The sequence below is a fragment of the Odocoileus virginianus genome, chromosome 3 (assembly GCF_023699985.2).
Source record: "Odocoileus virginianus isolate 20LAN1187 ecotype Illinois chromosome 3, Ovbor_1.2, whole genome shotgun sequence".
In the NCBI taxonomy this organism is placed as follows: domain Eukaryota; kingdom Metazoa; phylum Chordata; class Mammalia; order Artiodactyla; family Cervidae; genus Odocoileus; species Odocoileus virginianus.
The window spans coordinates 58,709,516-58,722,887 of record NC_069676.1 but is presented as its reverse complement, the minus strand read 5'-3'; the positions used below and the strand labels follow the sequence as shown (position 1 = coordinate 58,722,887).

General features: G+C 50.6%; 1 protein-coding gene across 1 annotated transcript in view; it reads left to right on the top strand.

Moving 5' to 3' along the window:
* The first annotated feature begins 789 nt into the window (after positions 1-789).
* The window catches only part of CCDC69 (coiled-coil domain containing 69), a 35,103-nt gene continuing 22,520 nt past the window's right edge, over positions 790-13,372 (top strand). Inside the window, exon 1 of the mRNA XM_070465675.1 lies at positions 790-938. Within this exon, the coding sequence (XP_070321776.1) occupies positions 891-938 (48 nt within the window). The 5' untranslated portion in view covers positions 790-890. The remainder of the gene's footprint in view (positions 939-13,372) is intronic.

Below are 13,372 nucleotides of genomic sequence, written 5' to 3'. Positions count from 1 at the left end.
TTTCTAACATACACACTCACACTGATTTTCAAAGTTGCCCTGCATTGCCACTCCCAGAAACCTCAGCTAATAACAAAGCAAGGGTAAACTAAAAGTTCTTTTTCCTAGGCTCTGACATTGTATGTCCATTATTCTCCCTGCATCCGCCTATCTACCTCACAGGGTTGTTGTTATTGGTAACCTCTATTCAAAATGGATACAGTAGAATATTACAGATGAGTGTGAGCTGGAAAGAGTTATGGACCCAGAGTGAAAGATCATTATAATTAATTTTCATATTATTATGTATTTGCAGGGAAATGGCTGAAAGCTTAGGTTCTGGAGTTAGAACTGGTTTTTATCTGGGCTTTGGTCCTGACTAGCTACGTGCACGTAAGCAGATCATATAACTGAGACTCGTTTTCCTCACCTGTAAAGTGGAGGAACTAATAATACCATTGTGGCAAGGAGATGGCAAGAAATAGAAATAATATGTGCAAGGAAGCCAGGACAGAAACAACTCTTGATAAATGATAGCTATTGTGTTTACTAAATAGTTATTTTAATTTTCTTCCTAGCCTTTTCTCTGCTGCGAGTCTGGAAAGAAATCCATTGTTCATTGGGACCTTTTCGGCCCTGACCCGAGTTTTCTGTCATTTACTAAGTTTCTGATCACCTGTCTCAGGCGGCAGCGCGGCGAGCCCCACGGCTTTCCCTGAGGCCCTGCTTTTCGGTTATTTACGGCACGCGGCCGCCCCAGCTCCGGCTCAAGTCTGCGCTTCCAGGTTCAGTTTCAGGGTCTCGCCGGCTGCCCCGGCCGGCGGGCGCCGAGCGGGCAGCGGGGCTCGGACGGCAGGGATCTCTGGGGGCCCCAGAGTTGGGAGGCGGAGTCCGGGAGCCCCCGGAGGAGGATGGGCTGCGGACACAGCAGACTGAGTTGCTGCAAACCCCCCAAAAAGGTAAAGGGCGCCGGCGGAGAAGTTTGACTTCGGAAAGGAAGGCGGGTGCGGAACCGCTCCGCCGCTGGGGACCTAGGGCGACCCGGGTCTACTGGGGATGCCGGGCGGTGCACGCTTAGAGGCCGGCAGGCAGGGAGGCGGGTAAGGCTCGGCCGGGCGGCTCTCTCTCCCTGACCCAGGGCTGAGCCACGCGGGGTAGCCGAGTTTACAAACACAGCCCCGGGGCCGGGACAGGCAATTGATTCCAGCTGGTGGAGGTGGGAAACGTCTAGTAGTAGCTGTAGCAGGTGCCCTTTTCCGTTGGTCAGGGCCTGCTCGCTGTGTGGCCATGGACGTGTGACTTGACCTCTCTGGGCCTTTAGCTTTCCTACCATTAAGAGGCAGATTCTCTCTAGGGCCGCTACTTGCATGGCAGAATGGCCCACAGATCTACATCATCGGCATCACCTAGGACTTGCAGAATCTCGGGCTGTGTTCCAGACGTGCTAAAATAGAACTTGTCTTTTAATAAGATGCCCAGGTGACAACAATACGCTGTAAAGTTTGAGAAGCGCTGTTCTAGAGCCTCTTCTGGCCCTAGAGCCGGTGCATGTGGGCTGTCCTCGGGGGAGCTGGGAGGGGCCAACCAGGGAGGAGATTCGCGGCCTTCTGATGCCTTTCCCTCCCTTCCTGTCGCTCCCCCCAGGGGCCTCCGAGCTGGGTTAGGGCCCAGGAGACACTACTCCGGTTTCTGGCAGTGGGACCAGCTGCCCCTTGGGTTCTGACAAACCCAGAAGGTCAGAGCCTGGAGCCAGAGGATAACCTGAGGCACAGAGAGCCAAGGGTGGACCCTCAAGTCCTGAGCCTTCTTCCTACTACTGCCCGCCCTCCAGTCAGGTGGGAAGAGGTGGTCCTATGAACTTGATGATCAGTCCCCTGAGGCCCCGAAAGGCCCCCACACTGTGACACTATTCAGTAATTTTTCACTTAACTTGAGCCTTTGCTGCTTTGCTTGCACCAGAGCACAGGCTTTTTTGCCTGTTGAGCATGCAATACTGTCCCAAACCTGGATGATTCTATTTCTGCTCTGTGCCTAGTCCAGGGAGAAGGACTTTTGTCCTAAGTACAGTGCCTTCCCCCCTATCCTTGCTCCTCCTTAATTCCCAGTTCAAAATACCTCATGGAGCTCTGACTCAGAAACCTTCCTGTCTTCCTGCTTCCAAGAGGGAAACTGAGGCTTGCCTCTATCCGTGGAAGCAGAAGTCTGGCTGATGGGATATTGAACAGATAAGCCTGAGACCTGCCTGAGACTTATAACAAAGCTGGTGATCGACTCTCAGTGTTAATCCTGGCCTTGCCACAGACATGCCCGAAGTGCTGTCTGTGCCTCAGTTTCTCCCTCTATATGGACAGGGAGGGCTTTGAGCAGGATGATTTCTAGGAGTCAGAGAGCCTGTGTTCTCTGCACCTGTGTTAGCTGCTCAGCTTGCAAAGTCCGCCGAGGGTAAATTCCATCTACTCGGTGGCGGGAAGAGACTGGAGTGGCTCTGTTCCAGGCCTTGAGTCTTCCGTAGTCTGGTAAAGGAGCCCACAGTGAGCAAGGATTCCCCTGCCTGTCTGAGAGCTTTGCCAGCTGTCCCTGTCCATCCCTGGCACAGCCTGAACTGGACCCCCTGTCCCAGGCAGTGAAGGAAGGGCAAGTGCAGTCAGCAGAGACTATCCCAGTGGGAAAGGACCGTGGGTACCACCTGTGCCGATGCACGCAACATGCAGCTGGGAGGTTAAAGCCTGGAGGGGGAAGGGTCTTGACTGATTCAGAGAACCACTTAGAGCGGAACCCAGATGCCCAGTCCCCAAGCCCAGTGTCCGTTGTCTCTGCCCCTCCTCGGTGCTTCCAGGGGCTTCTTGTTGATTCCAAAGCCCTTTGGCATTAAAGCCTTTGCCCTGTTGCCTCAGAGCAGCCTGGCTTGCCTTTCTGCCCCGGCAGTGCCAGGCTCCTGCCCCTGAGTGGCAGGATTTATAAGCTGATTTTGCTTAAAGTTCATGCTAGTTTCTGTCCCTCTGTGCTATGCTCCTGCCTGGTTTCTCATCCAGGTGCCAACCCCGAAAAGGCCTGAACTTCCAAGCTCACGCTCAGCAGGCTGTCAGCCCCCTAGGAGAGAGGGAACCTCTGAGGATGGGATGTACGAAAATGAGCTCAGACCCCAGGAGGCTCAGGTCACGACAACAATGACTCACCGTGAGTGGCAGTTTACAGAGTACTTTCACATCCTGCCGACCTCACTAAAGCCTGGAAGTCAGGCTGAGCTGTGGGACCTTCTCCACTTCATAGATGAGGAGACTGAGGTTCAGGGAAGAGTGATGTCATTCAGTAGGTTGCTGGCCAAACCATTCAGTGGAGCCTGGTTTTTCTGCCCTCCTTGTTGGTACTTACTGCCATGCACAGAGCCTAGAGCCTCCTATATATTAGAGTGTGAGTGAGGGCCACACCAGAGCTGGCCTGGAAGTTAACCCAGAGTGCCGCAGGAGTATCTCGTCTAGCCTTGAGAGATACAGGACGGCTTCTTGGCTGAGTGCTGGGCATGCCTTGGCTGGGTGATGAAGGTTTGGTAGGAATGACCCGGTTGAGGCAGAGAGGACAGCCTGAGTGGAGGCTGAGCCGAAGAAGCAGAGTGATGGTGCTGGTTGTGGAGAGTCGAGTGGCCACCCGTGAGGAATGAGGCCAGGGCTTTCAGGGGGGACTTCCCTGGCTAGGGATAGGGGCTTTACCTATAGAACTTCTCAAGGTCCCTCCCAGGGGCCAGACCTAAGTGTTTGCTGAGTCCTGTGGTTGGCAGTGCCAGTAGCCTTAGCTGGCAAGCTGTCCTAGACCCCACTGAAAGACCTGACCTGGGGCCAAGTGTTACTGGGACTTTTGGTGACAAGTTGAAATCCTGGTGAAAAAAATGAGTGGAGATCCCTAGCAGGCTGGGTGTAGATACTGAAGAATCTCTGCATGATGTGGTCCTTCCTACATCCTTTTTGACAAAGACTATGGCTGTTGTGGCCACATCAGGAAGATGTGGGAGAAGGCCAGACAGAGAGGGGCGGGGCCAAGGAAACAAGCCCTCCGTGGACTTGCCTATAGGATGACATGGGGGTTTTTAGGGCCCTTCCATCCCCCAAAAGTTACCAGCCCCATCTGGGCCAAGGTGGGAAGGAAGCCCTAGCGCCTCATGGTCAACCCTCTGATTGTGTGCCTCGTGTGACCCAGGGTTCAGAGCTTTGGCTCTGGCCCCCATGCCACAGCCCTGAGCACCACACCTGAGACCCTGGCTCAGTACTGCTCCCACAGCGGGGCCTCAGGCAACAGGTTCTCTGGGGTCAGTATCCCTTCATGAGCGCTTCCAGGTAGCAGGCCAGGTGAGAGAGGCAGAGATACAGAAGTGAAAGTCATGGAAGAGTCTGGCATGGGCACAACTAATTCTAATACAAAACCATAGACACTAAGGGCATGGGCTTTAGAACTGGGTCCACATATTCATTTATTCACCAGGAGCATCCTGGTGGCTCAGTGGTAAAGAATGCCTGCCAGTGCAGGAGACGCAGGTTCAATCCCTGGGTCAGGAAGATCCCCTGGAGAAGGAAATGGCAACCTGTTCCAGTATTCTTGCCTGAAAAATCCCATGGACAGAGGAGTCTGGGGGGCCACAGTCCATAGGATTGCCAAGAGTTGGACACTACTGAGCACATTCATTTATTAACTCTGCTCTCCAGACTATGGGCCAGGTGCCACTTCAGTCCTAGCACCATTGTGGATCTATTAAGTGACCCTGGAAGGAATTTGGGTTTTCCATGCCTCAATTTCCTCATGTGTAAAATAGACGTGATGTAGCTCCTGAGTCATAGGGTTCTGAGATTAGATGAAAGAATGCATGTGATACAGTCCCTGATATACTGACTGGTTAGCAGGGAATGTAGGTGAGGGACATCACCACCTGGATTGTACCCAAGGAAAGCAAACAGGGATGCCAGAGAAGGGGGCCATGAATGTACTTGGAAGGCCATTTGGGGTTGCAAGCATAAAGCTTGGAGCCTGGCCACTGCCTTCCAGCCTCTGAAGTGTTGTCAAGCGGCATGGAGTGCAACCTGGTTCTCTGTTGACCCCAAAATGCAGATTGTGGCCAGTGAGGGGACGCTAAGGGGAGCCAGATTCTACTTCTTACCAGGAAGAAGGGTAGTGAGTTCCCCATCCTGGAGGAGTTCAAGCAGAGGTCAGATGTGATTGTGACAGAAATAGAAGTGTGGGGGCGGGGAGTAGAAGAGGTGTTGCAAACCCAGGACTAGGAAATACTAAGATTCCACTCGACACCTAATTATTGTCATTATTCATAATGTTTGAGGCAAAATTTAGAATTTGGTAAAATATAAAGAAATTTTAAAATAGTTTTTAATCCCACCATGAAGAGATCGCCTCTGTGTACACTTGATTCTTTCTTCTCTTTTCCTCACTTGTATGCCCTATGTGAGTGTGACTATTTTTGCAGAACTAGGGATATATTTTAAACAATTATATTCTATTAATAGTTATTGGGGTGCCTAAAAAGGTTTTTAACATCTTACAGAGAACCTGAACAAGCTTTTTTACCAACCCTACCCCAGGGACAGGGGGGCCTGGTGGGCTGCCGTCTATGGGGTCGCACAGAGTCGGGCAGGACTGGAGTGACTTAGCAGCAGCAGCAGCAGCATACTTAGTATTTTGCTGGGGGCATTCTCGTATGTTAAAAGTCTGTGGAAATGTGATTTTTAATGGCTGTCTAAGGTTCTGTGGATGTTCTGTGGCTTTTTTACCCAGTTTGGACACTTGGTTATTTACATTCTCCACTCCTACCCTTGTTATTCATGAGCATCCTTGTGTTTCATCCTAATCCTGGGAGAGTGTGCCTTTTTGTTGGAGGGAAGAGGTGGGGGGAGAGAAGGCCTCCAGAGAAGAGATGGCATCTTGGCTGGGTTCTGAATGTGGGTGGGAGCCAAACACTTGTGTCAGCGTAACTGGGGTACATAAGATGCAGGGTCCCTGACACCTGATCCATAGGAGTAGGGCAAACTTGACTTTTTAACTCATTTTGGACAGAGGGTCTGTGAAAGGAAGTGGCCTTTGCCAGGCACTGAGCCCACTGTCCCAAACACTGTGGGGACACTGGTGTGTATGTGGCTTCTGGGCTAGAGGGTTTTGCCCAGTTCAGTTCAGCCGCTCAGTTGTGTCCGACTCTTTGCAACACCATGGACTGCAGCGCGCCAGGCTTCCCTGTCCATTACCAACTCCTGGAGCTTACTCAAACTCATGTCCATTGAGTTGGTGATACCATCCAACCATCTCATCCTCTGTCGTCCACTTCTCCTCCTGCCTTCAATCTTTCCCAGCATCAGGGCCTTTTCCAGTGAGTCAGCTCTTTGCATCAGGTGGCCAAAGTATTGGAGTTTCAGCTTCAGCATCAGTCCTTCCAATGAATATTCAGGACTGATTTCCTTTAGGAATGACCCCTTGCAGTCCAAGGGACTCTCAAGAGTCTTCTCCAACACCACAGTTCAGAAGCATCAATTCTTCAGTGCTCAGCTTTCTTGATAGTCCGACTCTCATATCCATACTTGACTACTGGAAAAACCATAGCATTGACTAGATGGACCTTTGTTAGCAAAGTAATGTTTCCTCTTTGTAATATGCTGTCTAGGTTGGTCATAGCTTTTCTTCCAAGGAGCAAGTGTCTTTCAATTTCATGGCTGCAGTCACCATCTGCAGTGACTTTGGAGCCCAAAAAAATAAAGTCTGTCACCGTTTCCACTGTTTCCCCATCTATTTGCCATGAAATGATGGGACCAAATGCCATGCTCTTTTGTGTAGCTTCAGTAGTTTAGACCTTTGTCTAGGCATGAAGTGAAGTGAAAGTTGCTCAGTTGTGTCCAACTCTTTGCTACCCCGTGGGTTATACAGTCCATGGAATTCTCCAGGCTAGACTACTGGAGTGGGTAGACTTTCCCTTCTCCAGAGGATCTTCCCAGCCCAGGAATCAAATCCAGGTCTCCCTCATTGCAAGCAGATTCTTTACCAGCTGAGCCACCAGGAAAACCCTGGTTTTTGCCCAACCCACAATATAATGCCCTCTCATCCCAGTTAAAGCCAATACAAGCTTCCATACATAGGTACTGTGACATATATAGGTCTGACAGAGGGATCAACCAGGACTCCACTGCAGGCAGAGAGAAAGAGTGAGAGAAAATGAGAAAATCCATCCATCTTTAGTGTAGATAGATCTAAATCTATCCATCACCTGCAGACAAGCCATCCGACTTCTCTCACCAGGTAAATGTGAATCCCTAAAAATCGTTTATCTTGTGTCACTTTATTTTCAAGACAGAATCTTCCAGAACATCTAGGCCAAACACCTCACAATACATCCATCCCACACATCCCACACCCCATGCTTTCCCCCCAGATAAGCGATGTACAGACTGACCTACTTCCAGTTCTCCTTCCTCCCCGGGAGTGAAGTTCTTTTTCAGAGTGTTCAACGAACTCTGTCATTCCTCCTCCACCCTGTGCAACCCTACCCCCTGCCCGCTCCTTGAGGAAACAGCTGTGACATCAGAGAAGTTACCTGTCATGGGCTAAATAGTGTCCCCCCCCCCACCACCAAAACTCATGTACACCCAGGACCTGTGAGTATGACATTATTAGAAACAGGGCTTTTGCAGATGTAATCCTTCAAGATGAGGTCATACTGGGGCACAGTGGGCTTCAGTCCAAGGACTGATGTCCTTGTCAGAAGAAGGGAATGTGGACAGAGAAGCATGGGGAGAAGGCCATGTGCTGACAGAAGCAGAGATGGTAGTCATGCATCTGCAAGCCAGGGAACGCCAAGGGTTGCTGCGACCACCAGAAGCTAGGAAGGACGGATGGAGCAGAAATTCCCTCAGAGCCTCCAGACTGACCCAATCCACCTGACAGCTTGACTCTTGACTTCTCGCCTCCAGAACTGGAAGAGAAGAAATTTCTGTTGTTTCAAGTCACCAACTGCATGGTAATTTGTTACAGCAGCCCTAGGAGATGTATATATTTTGTTGATTCCCCACCCTCTCTCACCCCGCCCCCCAACCTGGCTGCCAGCTAAAATGGGCAGGGGAGACCGTGTCCCCTCTTTGGCAGCAGAGTGGGGAGCATTGCGCACAAGGAGGTGCTTGGACACGGCCCCAGTGCTTTCGGACACCAGCTGCAGCATCTGCAGAGGAAAGAACACTGGGCCGGGGGTCAAGACTGGGTCCTAGTCCTTCCTGTTTCACTAACTTGCCGTGTGATCACTGCCCAGGCCTTGACCTCCCCACCTGTAAAATGACCCCCTTGGCTGCTTTTAGGTTCCAAGAGAGGTATTAATTCTGTCTGCTGCTCATTTCTTTGTACATGAGTCAAACTTGAATACACCATTTAAAAAATCCTAAGAACTGAGGCAAAACTGCAGCTCCCCCTCCTTGACCACAATAATTCTAGTCTCTTCTCCAGAGATGATGACTGACGGCCCTTGGTGTGTACTTTTCTAGGTAGTTTTTCCTGTGCATGTTCGTACAGTAATAGTTTATTTTGCTATTGATATTCTGCCAAATGACTTTCCACCTTTGTTGGTAAATGCCTTCTTTGTTTTTTTAAACAGATGCGTAGCACTGCATAGTGTCATGGAGCCGTGATACCTTAGTGTATGGAGCCAATGCCCCGTTGTGGATGTGAGGCTGGTTTCCAGTGTTTCCCTGTTACAAGTGACTCTGCCCCAAGCACCCTGCAGGGGCCGTCGACCTCACTAATGGGTGCCTCTCTCTGCTGGCAGTTCTGCGGCAGGGAACTTGCTGCCTGTACTTTGCGTGGTGGCTGCTGGGCTATGTCATCCTCTTCTCTAGGCACTCCAGCCCCCTTTTACAGCTTCCCCACAGGGGCTGCTCAAGAACAGAGGGTGGTCTGAAGGGTTCAGGACACTCCCCCCGCAGGCCCTCCTGAGCAAGTACCCCTCCTGCCTTGTCCTGCAGAGAAGCCCTCTGCACGAGGGGGCTGACCGCTGCGTGTGTGCAGCCATCAGCCCTGCTGTGCTGGGAACCAGCAAGTGACGGGACTGATAGAGGGTGAGGTGTCAGAATGACCTCACTCTGCCGCTTCTTTTGCGTCCATAGCGTATCAAGGCCAGAAGGGCCATGATGTATCCATTGCCCAACTCCATGCCAGAGAGGAGGAAACAGAAGCCCAGAGAGGGGAGGGTGCTCCCCCAAGGTCACACAGCAAGCAAGTACCAAGTCAGGGCCCTGACTCTGGACTCCCACTGCAGGGTTTGCCACTGGGTTGGCGAGACAGGTGGATATCCAGCTGTGTCTGTGTCCTCAGCCTGTCTCTTCTCCCATGGTGGCCACTAACACCATTTTCTGTCCTGCTCCTTCAGGGTCCTTCTCCCTGATCGGCTGACCCAAATGCCAGAAATGGTGCTGAGTGCTTCTGCCAGCTCTGGCCCCTCTCAGGCGCTCAGAGCAGGCAGACCCATGGGAGGCTGATACAGGACAGGAGAAGGTGGGCTCTAGGGAGGAAGAAAGGACTACGGCGTATGGGAAATCCTTCCCTAGGTCTCAGCCTCTCATCTGTGCAGGAGGGGCTGGGCCCTGCACGCACTGTCTGGCGTGGGCGGTCTCAGCAGGTGCTTGGGCGGAAGTGGTCTGTCCTCCCCTGAGACTTTTCATCAACCGGTCAGACAGGAGGAATGGAGACCACATCCGCCCCTAACTCGGGGTGTTCTGGGGGTGTTGCAGGTGTTCGGAGAATAGGCAGGGCCTCCTGACACAGCCGGGAGGAACCTGCTGTTGCTCCTGCCTTTCACTGGGCTGTGTGGTCATGTTGGTGTGTCCCCAGGCAGGCACTGGGTGATGCTTGACACTGTAATGTCAAAATGTAAAATAAACGAGTCAAAGTCAATTTTTAGTTGTCCTGGCTGTGTGAAAATGAAATCACGTTCAGGCATTGCTTGGCAAAATACTTCTGTCCATCTTAGAGATGTGGAAGCTGAGGCCAGTGGTTGTGGTATTCTTACCTCTGAGCCTCTGTAGTCTGGGTGTGAAGGCTAACATTTCTCAACAGCTCTGAACATTTAGGCCCCGCCTTTCCTCCACCCCAGGCCCTGGAGGGAGCCCCTTGGGTCTCCGCCCCACCTCCTTCCTGCCTCTACCCTCAGCCAATGGGCTCTGCCTGTGGTTGTTCAGATCCCGAAACCAGTGGTGCCAGGGCCGCACCCATGCACGAGTCCTGACACCGGAAAGTCAGCTCTGATGTTGCAAAGGAGTGTGACCTGAGTCCCTTGAGCCTCAGAATTCCCTAAATGTTGGACTGCTTGGATCAATCTGGCGTATGCACGAAGGAAGGGGAAGGGCTCTGCCTTGAGTCTGGACTCCCAGGAGGCTCTGATCCTGCTCTGTGGCCTCTGACAGGCCCTGCCCACTCCACCTCTGGGCCTCAGTTTTTCCATCTGGAAATAGAAGGTGGGGATTGGATAAGCAGTTTCCAGGGTCCCTTCCAACCCTGTCCTCTGGGTCCCAGTAAGCCTTCCACAGCCAAGGAGGGTGTGACAGAACTACACAGCCAAGGGAAGCCAGGTCTGCAGTTTATGGGGACAGTGGAGGAGCTTGGTGAACTCTCAAGGGTCCTTTGATTACTAAATTCTCTAAGCTAGTCAGGGATAATGAGGCCGTAAGTCACACCACTAAATCAGAAACGCACAATGCCTGAAGGGCCATGAAAAGGATGGCATGATGGTCCCTAAAGCAAGGTGAGACCAAGTGTCTTCAGGAAAGGCTGTGCCATCCTCAGGGTTCGACTTCCATCCTGGTAGGATCCCGGAGGGAGAGAATAGCTGGGCAGCTTCTGTCCAAGTTGCTTCTGCCTTCCTCAGTCTTTCATGGAGAAAGAAATTCCCAGCTCAAGTTTGAGGGAAGTTGAGGAGTCTATCCCTGACGCTTTAAGTATAAGACTATGAAAATTCACCCTGAATTCAACTTGAATAATACTCAACAGATCTCACTGAGACTCTGTTACTGTTGGTGGGTTTTTCATACCACCTGCACTAGCTAAACACTTTGTTTAACAGAGATATTTATTTCTTAAACGTCAAGGATATCTTACAGAATTGGATTGCTGGAGTTGCTTGTTGGAGTTTAGATGCCTCTGAAATCAGTCAGTCCAACCTGCAAAATGACATTTGCTTCTTGCATGCTACCAATGATGGAGAGCTTACTATCACCAGTCCATTCCACCTCCCAAGATGGCAGCCTATCTCTAAGACCATTCTGAGATTCTTCATGTTGCACTAAAACTTCTTGAAACTTCTAGTCCTTGGTCACCATTCTGTCCTCTGAGGTTGTGGACCACGCACTAGCAGCCTTTACCTCATGGTGGTCCTGCAGAGATTTGAAGCCAGAGTCCAGAGTCTTTGTATTTCCCGTTTTTTATTTTTCAAGGCTGATCAACCATTACTAGTCCCTCCTGTCAATTTACCCTCCAAAATGCAAGCAAATTTGAGGGGGTCTTGCCAGGACAAGTCCAAGCTTGCTGCTCTCCCCGCCACTCTGGGTGCTGTCTTTTTGCTCTGCCTGGACTCTGTTCGAAATCATGTTCTGCCACAGACCAGGTTTACTTCCCATTGACCCAGAGCAGGGCTCTGGTCTGCATGACAGCAAGGAGCTGGGTCCCAGAACTGTGCATGTTCCCAAGACGGAGAAACCCTGTTTCCAGACCTCCTGGTCAAAGGGCTGCCCTGGAGCCCATAAGGAGTGAGGAGAACCTCTGTTCCAACCCTGACCCATCAAAGAGGGTCCAGAGAGGGGACAGCACTTCCCTAAAGTCACACAGTGAAGCTGGGACTTGGGTGTGCTGGCCTTCCCCCTCCTCCCAGGTTCCGGGTTCTCCCTCCATTCTGTGCTGCTAGCAGCCACCTGATAGTGTTCTTCTCCCAAGTTTCCATTGACACAGGAAGCCTCCAGCCATCTTCCAGAGCTCAGCTGGATGACCCTCCCAGCCCGAGGCCTGCCCCACTGTGCTTTTGGACGGGGAAATCCTTGTGGCCCCCTCCCAGCTCCCGTCCTCGCCCGCTGTAGAGTGAACTCTGCTCCGTGACCTCTGAGGAGAAAGCAGCCAAGGCCCCGCCATGGGAATTTTCCGTGTAGTAGTTGCTTATTGATTCCTGCTCAGTTCTGGACCGTGTGTCTTCAGGAGCCTCAGAATCACCTGGATGGGGTGGTAGATTGGAGCTTCCCGGACCACACATACCACCCTCAGATTCTGTAGGTCCAGAACTCGGCCTGGGAGCTATGTTAAGCAAGTGCCAGGTGGTCCTGAAACAGGAGACCTTCTATTAGGCCTCGAAATCCCTAGAAATACTCTCTGGGCATCACAACAGGCATCAAATCCAAAGTCAACTTCAAAATTGGTCTCTGTCCTCAAGGAGCCCCCTTGGATTAACAGGAGAAGCACGGGTAACTGGGGAACTAATTGCGTGGATGTTTCAACAGGCCTGCTGATAGAAACTAACTTAGCCCTGGGGAGAGACCAAGTAGAAATTATATATGAGCTGGGCCTGGAGGCCTAAGAAATTATCGAGTATATGTCATGCTAGGATGGTCTTGAGCAACCTGGGATGGTGTTGAACACATGGTTGTGTGTATTGGGGCCAGGAGTACAGTAGGTTGTTTCTAGTTTGGTTTTGGCCTAGCAAATTGATCAACATTTAAAAAAAAAAAAAAAAAGACACTAGTCCATGTTGGCAGAGTTGCAGTAAAACTGGCCTTCTGTTTGCTACTAGTGGGTTAGTTAATTGGTAGAGCCTTTCTGAATTATAGAGACGGTAACTTTAGATGTGTAAAAAGTCTTACAATCATTATGTTCCCTAAGACATGATTTGAAAATTTAAAAATGGAAATAATGTAAATATTCAACAGTGGAAAGTGAAAGTGTTAGTTGCTCAGTCGTGTCCAACTCTTTGCAACCCCACAGACTCCACAGGCTCCTCTGTCTGTGAAATTCTCCAGGCAAGAATACTGGATTGGGTTGCCATGCCCTTCTCCAGGGTACCTTCCCTACTCAGGGATCAAACCCAGGTCTCCTACATTGCAGACGGATTCTTTATCGTCTGAGCCACCAGGGAAGTCCATTCAACAATGGATTATTGATTAAATGATTAAACTCATCTATAAGCTGTCATGCTGAAGTCATTAAAATTAATTACAAAATATTTAATGCCATGCAGTAAATGCTTATATTTGAAAAAATGAGATGTAAGGGAATATATATAAATTTCAAAAGTGAATAAATGTATATTCTTTATTACCACTATATTTGGAAAAATATGTTTACCAATATTTAAATGTTAATAGAACAGTAGCATGAGGACTATTATAATGAGTCT